The following is a 21,012-nucleotide window of genomic DNA, read 5'->3' as shown; positions in this document are numbered from 1 at the left end:
GTGGGATCCCCAACGAAAGGTGGAAATCGCTGTAGAGATCCCAGAGGTACGGCACATACATACATTGGTCAATCTTGACTAAGGCAACTAGGTAAAAAATATCCATACCTGTGGGATCCCCAATAGAAGGTGGAAATCACTGTAGAGATCCCAAACGTACAGCACATACATACAATGGTCAAAGCTGGACTAAGGTAACTAGGTAAAAAATATCCATACCTGTGGGATCCCCAATGGAAGGTGGAAATCACTGTAGAGATCCCAGAGGTACGGCACATACATACTTACAATGGTCAGTCTTGACTAAGGCAACTAGGTAAAAAATATCCATACCTGTGGGATTCCCAATGGAAGGTGAAAATCACTGTAGAGATCCCAAACGTACAGCACATACATACAATGGTCAAAGCTGGACTAAGGTAACTAGGTAAAAAATATCCATACCTGTCGGATCCCCAATGGAAGGTGGAAATCGCTGTAGAGATCCCAGAGGTACAGCACATACATACATTGGGTCAAAGCTGGACTAAAGTAACTAGGTAAAAAATATCCATATCTGTGGGATCCCCAGTAGAAGGAGGAAATCGTTGTAGAGATCCCAGAGGTACATCACATACATACATTGGGTCAAAGCTGGACTAAGGTAACTAGGTAAAAAATATCCATACCTGTGGGATCCCCAATGGAAGGTGGAAATCACTGTAGAGATCCCAGAGGTACGGCACATACATACATTGGTCAAAGCTGGACTAAGGTAACTAGGTAAAAAATATCCATACTTGTGGGATCCCCAATGGAAGGTGGAAATCACTGTAGAGACCCCAGAGGTACGGCACATACATACATTGGTCAATCTTGACTAAGGCAACTAGGTACAAAATATCCATACCTGTGGGATCCCCAATGGAAGGTGGAAATTACTGTAGAGATCCCAGAGGTACAGCACATACATATATTGGTCAAAGCTGGACTAAGGTAACTAGGTAAAAAAATATCCATACCTGGAATTCAAATAAATGCAAAAAAATGTAGCTGGGGCTTTAACATGAGTTCCGTGTAGTCTAGTGCAACCAGATTTCCTATAGTTCCTAGGATGTAGGATGCGTGTGAATATGTAGGATGCGTGTGAATAGGTAGGATGTAAGTTCTTCCTTCTCTCGTGGTGTAATATATGCATCAGAAGCTCCAACTTCCACCTCCTGGGCACTCAGCAGTCCAGGACACATGGACGTGCTTCCATACATTGTAAAAGCTTTACCTTATGTTCAGACCATTACGTATCAGGAATGTGTGCACAAACGTGTCCTTTCCTGACATGCAGAGAAATGCGCTGCCATTTAGCAGACATGCAGTGGTGCTACACACCTGCAAATGCATGTCAACCGTATGGAGCTACAGCACCATTTTTCCATCTTTCTTGCGCATAGAGCAGCCCATTGACATGAATAAGCTGCCCTATGCATGAAAACATGCCCACAATTGGAAGCTCTTGTAGGTGTGAACTAAGCCTTGGTCTTGGTTTTTTTTTTTAATATATAGTATCTGCAGCACTGTGTGGGCTCATGCACACAGCTGCGCAAAGCTTCGAAACATGCAGCAGGTGAAAAAAAAAAAAAATGGGTCCATGACCCTGCCTATGGACTGTATTTTATGATGTACGTATATGGTGCCACAAAGAAGATGGCGGCACGGGACGTGGAGGGTGGTGTTTTCCGGTAGACATCGGGACATCATTGGATTTGTCGAGCTGGCTAATATGTTAAACCATCTCAACCCAACATACCAGATTGGAAGGGGTTAATTTTACAATTAACCTGGGGGGTGGTAAAGCTCCCCTTTAATGTGAGGTTGGCTGCTGATAACAGTATCCATACATATTAAATTAAGTCATTGTGTGCTTTTTTTTTTGTTCATTGGCTGAGCATTATGACTTGGGGTGGGGGGGATTCAGGAAAAATGGACCTGTAAGGTCCATGTAAGGTCCACTTTAAGGAAAATCTGTATTGAGAAAGTATGACAGCTGCCTTGGTTGGCCTCCCCTTTTGAAAATACTTGACACCTGGCTGTCATGTTGATCCAACGGCTTCAGTACTTTCTGATTCCCTGACCAGGAGCTAGTATGAAGATTATAAGGAATTGCAAGTCAGTTTCTTAAAAAGTACTGAAGTCAGTAGAACCAAGACTAAAGTATTTATACAGCCAGGTTGTCAATGGCTGCCCTGTATTTTCATTAGAACAGATCTCCTTTCTTCCAGATCTGTGCAGTAATCCAGTGTGAGACTTTCCTTCTGTACAGCAGCTTCCGGTAATAAAGACCGCTCACTGCTGCTCTCTCTCCTTGTGCAGGGTGACTGGTCTTGGCTCCGCCCCCTCCTGTAGTATTCTGCAGGCAGCCTGTAGTAGGCAGACTCACTGTGCCCCTCCCAAAGCTCTGCTCTCTGCGCAGGCTATGTACAGTGCTGGGCTGATATCACTTCTACGTTTACAAGGTAATATCTAAGTTAGCAAAGATATTTGAAGCACAAAGATTATATTTATATCCTTTGTAACTATTGAGGAATATATATTTAAATGAAAGGTTTTTTTTTCCTAGGGTTTAGTTTGAAGCATAGACCCCAATTTATGCATGACTTTGATCCCACACAGGTCGTACCCAGCATGAAGAATCAAAACTTAACATCGAGATAAATGACATGAATGAGTAACCTCTGTAACATGATTAGCGGAAATGTGACACGTAAGTCACCAAGAGGAACTGAGCATTTCCTGCAAGGCTGGTTTGAGCCACATCAAACATGAGAACCACATGCGTATCCCAAGCAACCGGCTGCAGAGAGAACTTCAGTCTCATTCACCACTGCTCTGCTTTTAACCAACCATACTGACATTGAACAGGCAACAGCATGAAAACAACACAGACTACCGAGATGAATCTCAAATAGAAAGAAATCCGACACAACTGTGCAGCATTCACATTGTACACCCTCACTGATCCCTATTCCGGCTTCTCTGATCTGAGAACGAGGTGGGAGGAAATGCAACAGCCATAGTCAGTGGTGACATATTAAGTGTCATTCATGAACCCTCCTCCCCTAATCCACAGATAAGGATGAAGAAGGCACTCAAGTGTTGTCTATGGCTGCAACTGTCATGGAGGCACATGACATCTGAGAGACGACATTTAAGTGATTAACATTCACTATGGCACCCAGGCAGGCTTCAATGATCATGCATATACATATATATAGTTCAATGATCATATATATATAGCTCAAGGATCATGCATATACAGAGTTCAATGATCACATATATATATAGCTCAGGGATCATGCATATACAGAGTTCAATGATCATATATATATATATAGCTCAAGGATCATGCATATACAGAGTTCAATGATCACATATATATATAGCTCAGGGATCATGCATATACAGAGTTCAATGATCACATATATATATAGCTCAGGGATCATGCATATACAGAGTTCAATGATCACATATATATATAGCTCAGGGATCATGCATATACAGAGTTCAATGATCACATATATATATAGCTCAAGGATCATGCATATACAGAGTTCAATGATCACATATATATATATAGCTCAAGGATCATGCATATACAGAGTTCAATGATCACATATATATATAGCTCAGGGATCATGCATATACAGAGTTCAATGATCACATATATATATAGCTCAGGGATCATGCATATACAGAGTTCAATGATCATATATATATATAGCTCAGGGATCATGCATATACATATATATATAGCTCAGGGATCATGCATATACAGAGTTCAATGATCATATATATATAGCTCAGGGATCATGCATATACAGAGTTCAATGATCACATATATATATAGCTCAGGGATCATGCATATACAGAGTTCAATGATCACATATATATATATAGCTCAGGGATCATGCATATACAGAGTTCAATGATCACATATATATATAGCTCAGGGATCATGCATATAAATATATATAGTTCAATGATCATATATGTATAGCTAAAGGATCATGCATATACATGTATATAGCTCAATGATCATATATATGTGTGTATATATCTCAATGATGATATGCATATATAGTTCAATAAACAGGTATACATATAGTCCAATACATATATATATATATATATATATATATATATATATATATATATATAGTCCAATGATCATACATACATGTATATATAGTCCAATGATCATACATACATACATACATGTGGATATATATATAGTCCAATGATCACACATGTGTATATATATATATATATATATATATATATAGTCCAATGATCACACATACATGTGTATATATATATATATAGTCCAATGATCACACATACATGTATATATATATAGTCCAATGATCATACATACGTGTGTGTGTGTGTGTGTGTGTGTATATATATATATATATATATATATATATATATATATATAGTCCAATGATCATACATACATGTATATATATATAGTCCAATGATCATACATACATGTATATATATAGTCCATTGATCATACATACATACATGTATAAATATATAGTCCATTGATCATACATACATGTATAAATATATATGTAGTCCATTGATCATACATACATGTATATATATAGTCCATTGCTCATACATACATACATACATGTATATATATATATGTAGTCCATTGATCATACATACATGTATGTATGTATGTATGTATGTATGTATGTATATATATATATATATATATATATATATATATATATATGTAGTCCATTGATCATACAGACATGGATATATATAGTCCATTGATCATACATACATACATACATGTATATATATAGTCCATTGATCATACATACATGTATATATATAGTCCATTGATCATACATACATGTATATATATATGAATGAATCTGTATGAATTGGAAATGTTTCCATTGTAAAGTGGCAATCAATGTTTGTCATTCAGCCAGCCATCAATCATGCAGATGGCACAGCTATGTCTGGTGTATGATATGCATGGCACATGGGCACTGCATGTCCCCTCCTCCCCCTAGAATAAAGCTGGTGCCATCAGCCCTGCTCCACCATCAGCAGCCCCTGTACCTTCTGTATAGTTTGCTGGGTGACTTCTCCTTTCCCTCTGGGTCTGGCAGATGCAAAGGCCACAGACATGGTTGCCCCCCTCTGGCCCTGCGTGTGTCTGAGCAGAATAAATTATTCCAGATATTGCTAATATCTGCACCCTTATTACTAGCCAGAGGATTCTTATTCTACGCAGCAGACAGGGGGGAGACGGTGCCAAATGGTATGACCCATTCCCCATCCGACGGAGCGCCCCGTCCAGATTGCAGCTCACTTCTACAGAAGCTTTATTTAAACTATTTAATAAATACAAAGATCGGGAGAAGAGGGTATACCATCAGTGCTGTGGCGGGGTGAAGATTTTAGGCCCCCCTGGACAGTATTGGTACGCTCCACGAGCCGGGTTTCCTGTCTGTAAGCGCCGGGTAGCGCAGGTTCCCGTGGGCGGGGTTTGGTTACGCCGTTTGCGTAGCGTAGCGCTGCGTACAGGCAAGGCACTACGCTGCGCTGGAGGCGTAAGTCGGATTTGTGGATAGGAGGCGGATGAGTGAGCTGTTTTCAGGAGCAGCTTTCGGTTTGGTGAGCAGGCTGAGTTCGCTGTGACAATGAGCTACGACCGAGCTATTACCGTCTTCTCCCCGGACGGACATCTCTTCCAGGTGGAATACGCCCAGGAGGCCGTGAAGAAAGGCTCCACGGCGGTAAGGAGGGCTCAGTCTTCTCTGTGGAGGGAAGGAGGGCGACATACCCTCCCACATGGGGAAAATGGGGGCTTCTCAGGGACGAGGGAAGACACATGGGGCCCTTAGCATCCAATCAGAGTTGAGCTCTCATGATAGAGGTCAAATGGTTGCTATGGGCAACAGTTCCAGGTCTCTGGGCCTGAGAAGTGAAACTTGCTCTTAGCAACCAATTAGAGCTCAGTACAAAGGCCATCTGGTTGTTGTGGGCAACCACTCCAGGTTGCTGGGTCTGATGTATGGGAAGAGAAGCTTGTGCCCCTAGCAACCAATTAAAACCTCAAGATTCAGGGCATCCAGTTGCTATGGGCAACTGCTTCAGGCCTCTGAGCTTGATGGGTGGGAAGTGAAACGGTTGTCCTTAGCATCTGGAAACAGAGAAGGGAATTCAGGGCATCTGGTTGCTATAGGGAACATAGTCGGGGCTCTTGGCCTGATAAGGGAGAGGTGAAATTGTTGCCCTTAGCAGCCAATTGGATCTCAGAAAACATGGCATATGGTTGCTATGGGCAACAGCTCCAAGGTTTTGGGTGAGAAGTGAAATTGTTGACCTTAGCAACCCACCAGATCTCCGGGTACAGGACATAGCTGACAGCACGTTATATTAATTTCAGGTGACACCATTGCTGTGTGTAGATGTGGTCCTCAGGACCATCTACCCAGTTTTGAAGGACAGCTTTCATGGTGTAAATGTGGCTACTCTTGTGATTCTCACACATCCTGCCGAGCTGTATTGCCAGGTCATTCAGCTTCCTGTAGAGCAGCCATTCTCAATCCAGAGTTCTATGGAACCTTCAAGTGTTCGTCCCACTGACCGCCAATGTAAGGGACATTCTTCCCACTGACCCCCAATGTAAGGGACATTCTTCCCACTGACCGCCAATGTAAGGGACATTCTTCCCACTGATCACCAATGTAAGGGACATTCTTCCCGCTAACCTCCAATGTAAGGGACATTCTTCCCACTGACCGCCAATGTAAGGGACATTCTTCCCACTGACCCCCAATGTAAGGGACATTCTTCCCACTGACCGCCAATGTAAGGGACATTCTTCCCACTGACCACCAATGTAAGGGACATTCTTCCCACTGACCTCCAATGTAAGGGACATTCTTCCCACTGATCACCAATGTAAGGGACATTCTTCCCACTGACCTCCAATGTAAGGGACATTCTTCCCACTGACCTCCAATGTAAGGGACATTCTTCCCACTGACCTCCAATGTAAGGGACATTCTTCCCACTGACCACCAATGTAAGGGACATTCTTCCCACTGACCTCCAATGTAAGGGACATTCTTCCCACTGACCACCAATGTAAGGGACATTCTTCCCACTGATCACCAATGTAAGGGACATTCTTCCCACTGACCCCCAATGTAAGGGACATTCTTCCCATTGACCCCCAATGTAAGGGACATTCTTCTCACTGATCACCAATGTAAGGGACATTCTTCCCATTGACCCCCAATGTAAGGGACATTCCTCTCACTGACCACCAATGTAAGGAACGTTTCACTGACCTCCAATGTAAGGGACATTCTTCCCACTGACCACCAATGTAAGGGATATTCTTCCCACTGACCCCCAATGTAAGGGACATTCTTCCCGCTGACCCCCAATGTAAGGGACATTCTTCCCGCTGACCCCCAATGTAAGGGACATTCTTCCCACTGACCACCAATGTAAGGGACATTCTTCCCACTGACCACCAATGTAAGGGACATTCTTCCCACTGACCACCAATGTAAGGGACATTCTTCCCACTGACCACCAATGTAAGGGACATTCTTCCCACTGACCCCCAATGTAAGAGACATTCTTCCCACTGACCCCCAATGTAAGAGACATTCTTCCCACTGACCCCCAATGTAAGGAGCATTCTTCCCACTGACCACCAATGTAAGGGGAATTCTTCCCACTGACCCCCAATGTAAGAGACATTCTTCCCACTGACCTCCAATGTAAGGGACATTCTTCCCACTGACCTCCAATGTAAGGGACATTCTTCCCACTGACCTCCAATGTAAGGGACATTCTTCCCACTGACCTCCAATGTAAGGGACATTCTTCCCACTGACCTCCAATGTAAGGGACATTCTTCCCACTGATCACCAATGTAAGGGACATTCTTCCCACTGACCTCCAATGTAAGGGACATTCTTCCCACTGATCACCAATGTAAGGGACATTCCTCTCACTGGTCACCAATATAAGGGGCATTCTTTCCACTGACCTCCAATGTAAGGGACATTCTTCCCACTGACCACCAATGTAAGGGATATTCTTCTCACTGTCCACCAATATAAGGGGCATTCTTTCCACTGGTCACCATTATAAGGGACGCTTTCCCAATGACCTCCAATGTAGGGGTATTTCTTCTTGCTGGTCACCAATGTAAGGGACATTTCCCCACTGGTCCCCAATATAAATGGCATTCTTCCAACTGGTCCCCAATATAAGTGGCATTCTTCCCACTGGTCCCCAATATAAGTGGCATTCTTCCCACTGGTCCCCAATATAAGTGGCATTCTTCCCACTGGTCCCCAATATAAGTGGCATTCTTCCCACTGGTCCCCAATATAAGTGGCATTCTTCCCACTGGTCCCCAATATAAGTGGCATTCTTCCCACTGGTCCCCAATGTAAGTGGCATTCTTCCCACTGGTCCCCAATGTAAGTGGCATTCTTCCCACTGGTCCCCAATGTAAGTGGCATTCTTCCCACTGGTCCCCAATGTAAGTGGCATTCTTCCCACTGGTCCCCAATGTAAGTGGCATTCTTCCCACTGGTCCCCAATGTAAGTGGCATTCTTCCCACTGGTCCCCAATGTAAGTGGCATTCTTCCCACTGGTCCCCAATGTAAGTGGCATTCTTCCCACTGGTCCCCAATGTAAGTGGCATTCTTCCCACTGGTCCCCAATGTAAGTGGCATTCTTCCCACTGGTCCCCAATGTAAGGGACATTCTTCCCACTGGTCACCAATGTAAGTGGCATTTTTCTCACTAATCACCATTGTGTAAGGGACATTCTCCTCACTGTCCACCAATATAAGGGGCATTCTTTCCAGTGGTCACCATTGTAAGGGATGTTTTCCCAATGACCTCCAATGTAGGGGTAATTCTTCCCACTGGTCACCAATGGAAGTTACATTTTCCCGCTGGTCACCAATGTAAGGGACATTTTCCCGCTGAGCGCTGTTGAAGTGGTTTTAGTAGGGTTCCCTGAGACCTGAAAATTATTTCAAGGGTTCCTCTATGGTGAAAAGGCTGCCTTAGTGTTATCGTATTGTGTTAAGACAAGATGTGTGAAGAAGGAAGTGACATGACTGACATCTGTTGTTGCAAAAGCCTAAAAGATAATGATATCCACAAACTAGTAACTGCAATGGTGGAGAATATAGCTGTCCCCATACAGAAGAGGATGAAAGTTACATGTATGCTTGATGCCAATCCTTGGCCTGCTTGAAGATCACCAAGATGATAAAGGCAACTTGGTATTAATTGAAAAAAAAAAAAAACGTATGCTTGCAGAGACGCCTGTACATGAACATGGTGATGGCAATGGTGGGGACCATGGATCAGAAAAGGAAAATCCGACCAATATGGGCAATAGTAATTTATCAAATATTGCTTCATTAAGGTTACTAACTGGATCATCTTCTTCAGTTACCTATGATCCCTACCAACACAACACACCATTACCAGCACTTTGTTCAGATGTGGACTCCTCTGCCAACATATGACAGGTTTTTTCAGTCAGTACCAAGGTGCAGCTTCCTGTGTCGCCACAGAGACAACATCTATGGTCAAAGGGACAACATCTATGGTCAAAGGGACAACATCTATGGTCAAAGGGACACCATCTGTGGTCAAAGGGACAACCTCTATGGTCAAAGAGACACCATCTATGGTCAAAGAGACACCATCTATGGTTAAAGGGACACCATCTATGGTTAAAGGGACACCATCTCTGGTCAAAGAGACACCATCTCTGGTCAAAGGGACACCATCTCTGGTTAAAGGGACACCATCTCTGGTTAAAGGGACACCATCTATGGTTAAAGGGACAACATCTTTGGTTCCTCAGTGGAGTCTCCATGGAAAGTAGCATGCACTTCAGGGTGGAGAAGCTGCTCACAGCTTTGAGTGTCACCAGGACAGGAGGTTCCTGTTGGGGATATTTTTCCTAATTTCCTGTCCTGTTAAATACGTCTGGAAAATTGTGGTACTTGGAGTCTGTGGTCACACTTCAAAATGAGCAGACAGTAGATGCCTCACTCTCTACTACTGACTACTGTCATTGGAAAAGGAAAGGAAGGGGGAATGTCCTCCTGGGGAGGGTATATCCCCAAGGGCTGTAGGAGTTCAGGGGCGTGAGATTTAAAGCCCAGCTTTACTTTCCCTTCACTTCCAAGCTGGCCCAAATGAACAATTCCTTTCACTAATTGCTGTCAGGGCTGAATAATGTATGAAGCATGCGTTTTGGTAGCAGCATGGGGACTTACCCTCTGCTGCTGGGACTTCATCAAGTTTGTCTGAACACTGCTTGGCTATGAGCAGGAGGCCTTGTATTTTTATCAATGAATGCAAGGCTTCCTCTGAATGGCTGAGGTAGAGAGTTGGGAGGATGACGTCACATTCTACATTTTCTGGTACTTCCCAACCTTCAGGACAAGTCTGGTACTGTAGTTTGTAGGCACAGCACGAGTTCTGCTAGGATTGGTGTCTGATGTTGTGTTCTGTGCTGCAGGTCGGGGTACGAGGAAAGGAGATTGTGGTGCTCGGAGTGGAGAAGAAATCTGTGGCCAAACTTCAGGATGAGAGGACAGTGCGTAAAATCTGCGCTCTGGATGACAATGTCTTCATGGCCTTTGCTGGTATGAACATAGAGTATAACAATTGCTTAGCTGATGTAACTGGTATGTAGGGAGGGAGGGAGGGAGGTGCATGTGTGGAATAAAACTGTAAATGTAAACCAATAAGCTCATTTCATTCATGTCCTTACCACAAATTAGAAGCTGAAAGGAGGATTGTGATTGGTTTCTGGTAATGAACACAAATCTAATACATCCTTACTACCAAGTAGCAACCTATACCACTTTATACCATGTCCTGCTCTTACCCCTGGAGCTTACCGATTAAACGTTCTGTAAATTCAGAAGATGATTTTCTCTTATTTGTTCCCTTTTGGTCTGTTAAATATATCATTGAAAATGTTTTACTATATATTCAATGAGTGCAAAAAGTATCTGTTAATCCTGCCAGAAGCCTTGTGAGATGATGACTTCCTGTGTTCTCTGCTGCAATCCTATTGATTTGCATTGTTTCCAGGTTTGAGTGTGTACTACAGCACATTTCCGCTCTGTTATGGCAAGGGGGAGATGTTCTGTAGTCCGGCAACACGTCCTGTTCTATGGTGACAATGCTGCTCCCCATTAGTTACAAAACTTGTAGAGATGGAAAGGGGGAGATGTTCTGTAGTTTTACAAGACTTCCTCTTCTAGGGTGACTGTGCTGCTCCCCATTAGTTACAAAACTTATAGAGATGGAAAGGGGGAGATGTTCTGTAGTTTTACAAGACTTCCTCTTCTAGGGTGACAGTGCTGCTCCCCATTAGTTACAGAACACCTTCCCCCTTTGTTATAAAGATAGAAGGGGGGAGATGTTTTGTAATCCTTCAACACTTCATCTTTTAGGGTGACTGTGCTGATCCCCATTAGTTACGGAACATGAATGCTGCTCCCCAATAGTTACAGAACTTTGTTATATAAATGAAAAGGGGGCGATGTTATGTAGTTCTACAACACTACCTCTTCTAGGGTGACAATGTTGCTCCCCAATAGTTACAGAACATGAATGCTGCTCCCCAATAGTTACAGAACTTTATTATATAGATGGAAAGGGGGCGATGTTATGTAGTTCTACAACACTACCTCTTCTAGGGTGACAATGCTTCTCCCTATTAGATACAAAACACCTTCCCCCTTTGTTGTAGGGTTACAAAACATCTCCCCCCTTCTATCTCTACAACAAAGGGGGAAGGTGTTCTGTAACTAATGGGGAGCAGCATTGTCACCCTAGAAGAGGTAGTGTTGTAGAACTACATAAAATCGCCCCCTTTCCATCTATATAATAAAGTTCTGTAACTAATAGGGAGCAGCATTCATGTTCTGTAACTATTGGGGAGCAGCATTGTCACCCTAGAAGAGGTAGTGTTGTAGAACTACATAGCATCGCCCCCTTTCCATCTATATAACAAAGTTCTGTAACTTTTGGGGAGCAGCACAGTCACCCTAAAAGATGAAGTGTTGTAGGATTACAAAACATCTCCCCCCTTCCATCTCTATAACACTTCATCTTTTAGGGTGACTGTGCTGCTCCCCAATAGTTACAGAACTTTGTTATATAGATGGAAAGGGGGAGATGTTATGTAGTTCTACAACACTACCTCTTCTAGGGTGACTGTGCTGCTCCCCAATAGTTACAGAACATGAATGCTGCTCCCCAATAGTTACAGAACTTTGTTATATAAATGAAAAGGGGGCGATGTTATGTAGTTCTACAACACTACCTCTTCTAGGGTGACAATGCTGCTCCCCAATAGTTACAGAACATGAATGCTGCTCCCCAATAGTTACAGAACTTTATTATATAGATGGAAAGGGGGCGATGTTATGTAGTTCTACAACACTACCTCTTCTAGGGTGACAATGCTTCTCCCTATTAGATACAAAACACCTTCCCCCTTTGTTGTAGGGTTACAAAACATCTCCCCCCTTCTATCTCTACAACAAAGGGGGAAGGTGTTCTGTAACTAATGGGGAGCAGCATTGTCACCCTAGAAGAGGTAGTGTTGTAGAACTACATAGCATCGCCCCCTTTCCATCTATATAACAAAGTTCTGTAACTTTTGGGGAGCAGCACAGTCACCCTAAAAGATGAAGTGTTGTAGGATTACAAAACATCTCCCCCCTTCCATCTCTATAACACTTCATCTTTTAGGGTGACTGTGCTGCTCCCCAATAGTTACAGAACTTTGTTATATAGATGGAAAGGGGGAGATGTTATGTAGTTCTACAACACTACCTCTTCTAGGGTGACTGTGCTGCTCCCCAATAGTTACAGAACATGAATGCTGCTCCCCAATAGTTACAGAACTTTGTTATATAGATGGAAAGGGGGCGATGTTATGTAGTTCTACAACACTACCTCTTCTAGGGTGACAATGCTGATCTCCATTAGTTACTGAACACCTCCCTCCTTTTGTTATAGAGATGGAAAGGGGGAGATGTTCTGTAGTCCTACAACACTTCCTGTCCTAGGGTGACCATTCATTGAGTAAGCATTGTCACCTTAGGACAAGAGGTGTGTTACTGACAGGACCACCAGGTGAAAAGAAAGCAAAAAAGAAAGCTAACACAGCCACCATAGATAAGGAGTGATACAGTTTTGTTTTTGGGTTGAGGTACACTTTCAGTCTTTTTCTAGCAACCAACCGAATGGAAGTTTATAGAAAACTAGTAAACGCGTCATTTCCTTTGTAGGTCTCACAGCCGATGCACGAATAGTTATAAATCGGGCACGGGTGGAGTGTCAGAGCCACAGACTGACAGTAGAAGACCCCGTGACCGTGGAGTACATCACACGATACATTGCCAGTCTGAAACAGGTGAGAAGATCTAAACCGCTGCTTTTGTAGTGACCAAATAGAACTGCAGATGACCATTTTGTAATATTCATGAGAATCCCGTGAGCTGGCCGGGGCTAAAGCTGCCCATTTTGTAAATATTTTGGCTTTGCTTTCTTTGTCCAGCATTCCATATGATGACCTAATATGAGAGAGAGGGCCGTGTGCACCTGCTTTGTAGGAGAAACCAGAACTGGCTGCACAGGCCAGGCAAGTGGCATTGTCAGCGGTATCAGCCCTACATGAATTGTTAAGTATAGCGGTCCTGTAAGTGGTAGTAAAGCCTACCTTGTTTACTAGTACCTACCTTACCTGTAGGTACAGTAAATATCTCCTAAATGTGCATCGTATTAGCAGTCTGTGACATCACCGGCGCAAGTGCACTGCGCTCTCGATGGACAGTGTGCCGTCCATTGAGAGAGCCTCGCCGCGGCCGTGACTCCTGCGTGCATGCGCATGAGTGACGCCATCGCAGCTCGGCCAAACAGCTGAAGCCCACGAATCTGGAAGGAGGACCGGGTGAAGATAGGAGCCCTGTCAGCACTGACCGCGTGCCGCTGAAGGGCTTCGTTCTAAGGCAAGTCTTTCATAATGTGCTATTATTTTGCAGAAGACGTTTTTCTACAAATTATTTTTTTGGCAGTTTACTACCACTTTTAGTTTCATGATATACAGTAAATGTCCTATATATCGCTGCTCTCTTCGGCATAGAATCCAGCAACAGGCCTCCCAATAAAGATACGGACGATTCCAATCCAGTGATTGCCCACCTGGAATTTTATACTGAAAAGCTTACATTTCCAGCAATCTTTGTTTTGTATAATGTGTTTTTTATTTACTTTACAGGTTTGCAGGGCTTCACCTCTGCAAATTCTTCAGCCTAGTTGGTTTGCATGATGATATGCTGTAACCCTAACTTTGTATCCCCCCAGCGCTACACTCAGAGCAATGGTCGCCGACCTTTTGGTATATCCGCTCTCATTGTTGGCTTTGATTTTGACGGCACCCCTCGTCTCTACCAGACAGATCCTTCAGGCACTTACCATGCATGGAAAGTAAGTCTGTCTCCAATCCCTTGGCATTTGGTGCCCTGTGCAGGTTCATTAAAGCGTAATCTATTGTCATCATACAGGCCAATGCTATCGGCAGAGGGGCCAAGTCTGTACGGGAGTTCCTGGAGAAACACTACACGGATGAAGCTATCGAGACAGATGATCTGACCATTAAACTGGTCATTAAGGCACTTCTGGAAGTGAGTTCTTATTTCTTATTACTTATTTCCAGTTCTACATTATTAGCCGGTCAAGTTTTTTTTATTAGGATTTTACTTGTAGTATAACACATTGGCGTCCCGTGACGCCAACCGCACGGGGTGACACCAGACCCGCTCCACAAAAAGGTAAGTTGTAAAGCAAGCCGGCTTTCTTTACAACTTACCTTTTCTTGGAGCGGGTCCGGTGTCACGCCGTATAGGTTGCATGCGGACGATCCTGTGGGGTGACACCAGTGTATCGGCAAGATGTGTCTCCCATGTAGATGTCCCCCTGAAGCAACTGCGCATCTCCCGGTTTCAGGCACAATCAATCAATGATAGAACTACTGCTATCATTGATTGATTGTGCCTGAAACCGGGACATGTTCAGTTGTCTCGGACCCGCTCCAAGAAAAGGTAAGTTGTAAAGAAAGCTGACGATCCCCGCAGGATGGATCGGATCTGCGGATTGAGCATAATAGATCGGAGTCTGATCCATTATGCTCAATTCGCAGATCCGATCCATTCTGCAGGGTTTGTCAGAGGGGGTGTCACCAAGTGTTACCGCACCAGGTGACACCAACCCTAGGGATGCCTCTGGTATAACAAAAATTAAACAATTGGCAATCAAATATTAGCCTTGCCAAGCACCCCCCAAAACAACACATGCAAATGCACTGAGCCACATATTGGTGAGGACAGTGCCCAGGACACTTGGCCATGGCTGCTGAATGCTTTCCCATGTGCCCCATTGACAGCAGAATGTTGCCCAAGCAACACAATGTAAACATAGCCCAAAAGTGCAGGTTTGCTTCTGTCAAAGAAAACTGTCCGTGTAAATAGTTGGTGACACCTCACTTGTAGCACATTCATTTGGCCGTTACTTTCTTTTGGCACTGAATGATGCCGACAATTGTTTTAATTTTGCAAGAAAAAATTGATGGATAAGTTCAGAGGATCCCAAGTCTCCATATTGATTTTTCTGGTGATGCTTTCTATGAACGATGTTTCTTAGGTGAACTAATATCGATCATTAATTAAATCTGATTACTGATATCTATGGATGGCTGAAGTGGTATCCTAGAACCGGTTTGGGTTATCTTCACTTACCGTATATGCAGATAACATACTGCCCTGTAGTCTTTAGGAGAGAAGTCAACAAAAATATCTGCGGTGGCATTGAGAAGACAGAGACAGAAATGCTTTCTATAGAATGAACCTTCCTATATGTGCTTCCCCTAGGAAATAATACCTTGTATTGGTCGTTGACAATGAGGATATGATGCTTAGCAATTTTCTTTGTGTATAACTGTCATTTTTCTCCCACAGGTTGTTCAGTCTGGAGGCAAAAACATTGAACTAGCGGTTATGAGGCGAGACCAGCCATTAAAGGTAAGTGGAATTTGGAAAAACAGATTTTACTATTGAATGCTCTGTGATTTCATAAATTACAACTGAGGCAAAAAACTGCAGAATCTTCTAACTTGCAATGTGGACCCCTAGCTTCAGTGAACGTTTGTCTTAACCACTTCCTGTCCGGACACTTTTACCCCTTCCTGTCCAGGGCAATTTTCAGCTTTCAGCGCTATCACACTTTGAATGACAATTGCGCGGTCATGCAATACTGTACCCATATGAATTTTTTACCATTTTTTTGAGACAGATAAAGCTTTATTTTGGTGGTATTTATTCACCGCTGGGATTTTTTTTTTTTTTGCTATGTAAATGAAAATGTCCAAAAATTTAAAAAAAAAGTGTTTTTCTTATAACATTTTGCAAATAAATAATCTTTCATCATAAATCTTGACCAAAATTTATTCCGTTATAGTTTTAGTAAAAAAAAAAAATAAGCCAAATTAGTTTATAACCAAAAATTATAATTTTTAAACTTTTTTTTTTATATTTTTTTATATTATTTTTTTTTTACATACTGTCACCCTAGCAGTACAGTGTCACCATGGTGACACTGTACTACTTGTGGGGGTGATGAAGATTTTTTTTTTTTTTTTTTTACAGTGATTGCTTTTACACCCATATAGGATGTAAAAGCAATCATTTCTCTTTCTCTCTGTCTGCATTCTTGCAGCCATTGAGAAATACTGAGTGAGCTGTGATTGGTCACACCTTGTCACATGGTACAAGGCTGTTGTGACAGATTTCACACGTAGTAAGCAATGATGTCACAAGTGACATCTTGCTTACTACTTTGCATGTGATCACTGATTAGCCTATCAGTTATCACATGATCGGGACCTCGTACAGAGGTCCTGTCCGACGATCGGTGTCTCACTGTGTCCGGAGGACACAGCGAGCACCGGTTCGTGGTGCTGCGCGCTCCCAAGGAGCGTGCACAGCTAGAAAAGGCGGGTGCCATTTATGAACAGCAACCCGCCCCTGGACTGCCACCGTCCTGCCGTTTATAAACAGCAGGCGGACGGCAAGAGGTTAAAGCGGAGTTCCAGTTCCCAGAAGAAATTTTTTTTAAAAGTTGACCCCGGATTGCCTTTTCGAGAACATTAACAATTGGATAAAGTTATAACTTATAGCCTTCTAATTCATTTTAAATATGTAAATCTTTAGCTTGATCTCGGAAGCAGGCAGGCGCCATGATGGCTGTGGGCATCTGAAGCCCGCAAGGCTTTTTTTCCTGGAGTTGGTGCTGCTGGTTATCCCAGCATGCACCACTCGATCTCGTGCTTGCGCAATACTGACACTGCTCAGTGCTACTTGTATAGAACAGTTTGCCATAACAATGGCGGGGAATCGGAAGTTCCCACCCCCTTATGGCAACCTGTCCATCAAATCACACCAGGGGGAAGGCAAGTGAAGTCTGGAAACAGAGCAAGCCCTGAAACAATAATTAGAACAGCACGGATCTTACACTTCCTTCCCACACTGGACTCCGGTAAAATGGCGCCAAACTCTGCGCATTCGCGTCACTTCTGGTTTGGAAGTAATGTGATATTCAGTCACTAGGAACCCAAAGGACTCCTGGGATACAGGAAAAGACATCCGAGGAGACGTTGCAAATCTCCTTAACACGTCTTCGCCTAGGCGGCCGGGACCGTAAATGCAGTCCTAAAATACTATTTTAAGGTAGTTACATTAAGAAAAAAAACATATTTTTTTTATCCAAATCGTGCTGAACAACACACGAACCATGTAATCAGAGGAACTTTAAAAAATGGGTGGAACTCCGCTTTAAAGTATTTTTTTTTTTACATAATCTTGTCATGAGAAGCTGCTTTTTCTACCATTTAGCGTAAAGCGACTGTTCTCTGCTGCCAAGAACTATTTTCAGTAGAAAAGATAGTATGCTCACCTCTTAAAGTAGAACTATAGGCAAAACTATTTTTTTTCCCATTTTGGATAGCACAAGGGAGGATTATAACCCCTATCAGATTTTTTTTTGCCATCTGTGTCCCATTGGGGAGATTTCCCTTCACTTCCTGTCCCATAGCCAAACAGGAAGTGAAAGGAAATCCTTGCAAATTAAGGGAATTCCTTGGGGACCCCCCAGGTCACCAGAAGTAGTGTCCCCATTGGAAGATTTCCCCATTATTCCTTTTCTGGGGACAACCCAAATTTGAGATTTTCTTTTACTTTCAATGATAATGGTACACAGGACAAATAGAGAGGGTCAATCTCCTTGATGATCGCACAGACAGCAATTAAAACTGACAGGGGTTCTAATCCCTCTCCACTCTATCCAAAAATAAGTTTTGCCTTCAGTTAAACTTTAAGCAGCCTGTGTCTTCTTCTACCACCTCTCTGTTCCAGTGCTGCAGCCTTCGCTAGTCTCTTTGGCTTCCAACACTTACAGTTGTGCTCAAAAGTTTGCATACCCTGGCAGAAATTGTGAAATGTTGGCATTGGTATTGAAAATATGGCTGATCATGCCAAAAAAAAGATATCTTTTATTGAAGGATGAGGATCATATGAAGCCATTTATTATCAAATAGTTGTTTGGCTCCTTTTTAAATCCTAATGATAACAGAAATCACCCGAATGGCCATGATCAGAAGTCTCCGCCCCCTGGAATGTTTGGACAGACACACAAGGTGACACACACGGGTTACAATGCCAATTAGAGGTTAATGTCCCACATCTGTGGCTTTTTACATTGCAATTAGTGTCAGTGTATAAATAGTCAATGAGTTTGTTAGCTCTTACGTGGAAGCACTGACTAGGCTAAATACTGAGCCATGGGGATCAGAAAAGAACTGTCAAAAGTCCTGAGTAACAAGGCAAGATGGAAAAGGACATGTCCAAAGCCTTGAATATGCCATCTGTGGCTTTTTAAATTGCAATTAGTGTCAGTGTATAAATAGTCAATGAGTTTGTTAGCTCTTACGTGGAAGCACTGACTAGGCTAGATACTGAGCCATGGGGATCAGAAAAGAACTGTCAAAAGTCCTGCGCAACAAGGTAATGGAACTTTATAAAGATGGAAAAGGACATAAAAGATGTCTCTTCAGGGTAGCATTTATTGCATGTATTTAAATATAAAAGCATCCACGTGGAGACAATAGTAAAATGTAAAGGAGAAATACCAAAATGGCTGCCGCTCCATCGTTCGGCGGCGTCACATCAGCAACAGGCTCCACCCTTTTATATGATGCACCTTGCTGTTCCGCCTTATCTATACAGTTTTTTTGATGCATTTACTGTTCCATTTTATCATTTGATTTACTGAAGATTTGCTGCACTCTCATATGATGTACTTTATTAGTCCGTTTTGGCACATATAGTTTATGATGCACTATATAGTTCTATTGTTTTCTTGTTACTGATATATTTTTTATGTGATGCACTTTACTGTTCCACTTTATTCATTAGTAATTTCAGCGCTGCACTTGCTAACATATGTATCTCACCTGGTTTGTCAGTAATTAGGGTTTTTGAATTGGCAATAATTATCATGATGTTTCTCTGACAGGTTTAGGTACAGAAAATGTGGATACAGGTGACAAGGTTGTATCAGATGCCTCTCCCCTTTGTAGGCAAACATGTTCCCAATTATTGGAGATCCCATGTGACTTTACTTTGATATAAGCATCTGCTGTATTTTTTGGATTCATTCTCCCAAATCCCCACTTTTCACCATAACCTGTCTTCTTACAGATCCTAAGTCCAGAAGAGATTGAGAGGTATGTGGCAGAGATTGAAAAAGAGAAGGAAGAAAATGAAAAGAAAAAACAGAAGAAGACTACTTAACGTGACACTGTGTTCTATTCAGTCTGCTATAAGCATTGGTCTTGTAATAAAATTTCTTTATTAAAACCTCAGCACTCGTTTCCAGATTTTGGAGCAGAAAACATTGGCGGTTTCAATAGTATAGCCTATGATAATGTTTTTATATAAGGGATTCAAAGGAGGGCAATTATTTAACCACTTTACTACCGCGCTATAGCTGAATGACGACTACAGCGCGGTTGTCCAGTTCTGGCGCTGTCAGTGATCGATGTGTCCTGCGGACACAGCTGATCACATGACTAGGTAAAAGGCCAATCGCAACGACTTTTACTTCGTGATCAGCTGTGTCCAATGACACAGCTGATCACAAAGTAAATACAGTTGCCGGTTATTGGCAGCACTTTCCTCACGCTGTCACAGACGAGTACTGCCAATAACCGGCAAATGTCACCAAGGAGATCTGCACTGATAATCAGGGCTGCCTATCAGTGCCCTTCATTGCTGTATATCAGTGCTTCCTCATCAATGCCCATCAGTGCAACCTCATTAACACACATCAGTGAAGGAGAAAAATTACCTGTTTGCAAAATTGGATAATAGAAACAAAAACTTTTTTTTTTTTATAGTGCAAAAAAATAACCCAAGTGGCGATTAAATACCACCAAAAGAAAGCTCTATTTGTGTGAAAAAATTATAAAAATTTCATATGGGTACAATGTTGCATGACCGTGCAATTGTCATTCAAAGTGCCACAGCGCTGGAAGCTGAAAATTGGCCTGGTAAGGAAGGGGGTAAAAGTGCCTGGTAGGTGAGGGGTTAAAAATGATCTCAGAGATCTGAGCATATGATTTTCCTTTACAGATGAAGAGGTAGACCTCCATGTGAGAGGAAAACTATCCACCAATGTGCCAGTGTCCAGACCCAAATCTTCACGTGTAATATATTCTCTATAGTTTCCAGTTGGGGTGAATTTAAAAACAAAATCTTTTCTTTGGGGAAGGTAGAGTATGCAGGGATTAGGACCTCTTTCAGTGT

General features: G+C 42.6%; 2 protein-coding genes across 2 annotated transcripts in view; one reads left to right on the top strand and one right to left on the bottom strand.

Annotated features, from left to right (window-relative positions):
- Positions 1-5,301, bottom strand: part of SS18L1 (SS18L1 subunit of BAF chromatin remodeling complex) — a 35,833-nt gene extending 30,532 nt beyond the window's left edge. The window contains exon 1 of the mRNA XM_089661513.1: positions 5,122-5,301. Within this exon, the coding sequence (XP_089517639.1) occupies positions 5,122-5,190 (69 nt within the window). The 5' untranslated portion in view covers positions 5,191-5,301. The remainder of the gene's footprint in view (positions 1-5,121) is intronic.
- A 320-nt stretch (positions 5,302-5,621) lies between these two features.
- Positions 5,622-20,069, top strand: PSMA7 (proteasome 20S subunit alpha 7). The gene is made up of 7 exons (XM_089661514.1): positions 5,622-5,801; positions 10,593-10,719; positions 13,387-13,511; positions 14,462-14,584; positions 14,662-14,781; positions 16,111-16,173; positions 19,906-20,069. The coding sequence occupies exons 1-7, from the start codon at positions 5,706-5,708 to the stop codon at positions 19,996-19,998; spliced, it is 747 nt and encodes a 248-aa protein (XP_089517640.1). The 5' UTR covers positions 5,622-5,705; the 3' UTR covers positions 19,999-20,069.
- Positions 20,070-21,012: the final 943 nt, after the last annotated feature.

The sequence above is a fragment of the Staurois parvus genome, unplaced genomic scaffold (assembly GCF_062004578.1).
Source record: "Staurois parvus isolate SC_StPar_1 unplaced genomic scaffold, SC_StPar_1.0 ptg001349l, whole genome shotgun sequence".
NCBI lineage: Eukaryota > Metazoa > Chordata > Amphibia > Anura > Ranidae > Staurois > Staurois parvus.
Note: the sequence above shows the minus strand (reverse complement) of the source record. Positions and strands in the feature narration are given on the sequence as shown.

Coding starts and splice junctions, on each gene's coding strand:
- PSMA7 (XM_089661514.1), top strand. CDS start 5,706: ATGAGCTACGACCGAGCTATTACCGTCTTCTCCCCGGACGGACATCTC. Junction 10,720..13,386: donor TGTCTTCATGGCCTTTGCTG/GTATGAACATAG, acceptor TTTCCTTTGTAG/GTCTCACAGCCGATGCACGA. Junction 14,782..16,110: donor TCATTAAGGCACTTCTGGAA/GTGAGTTCTTAT, acceptor TTTCTCCCACAG/GTTGTTCAGTCTGGAGGCAA.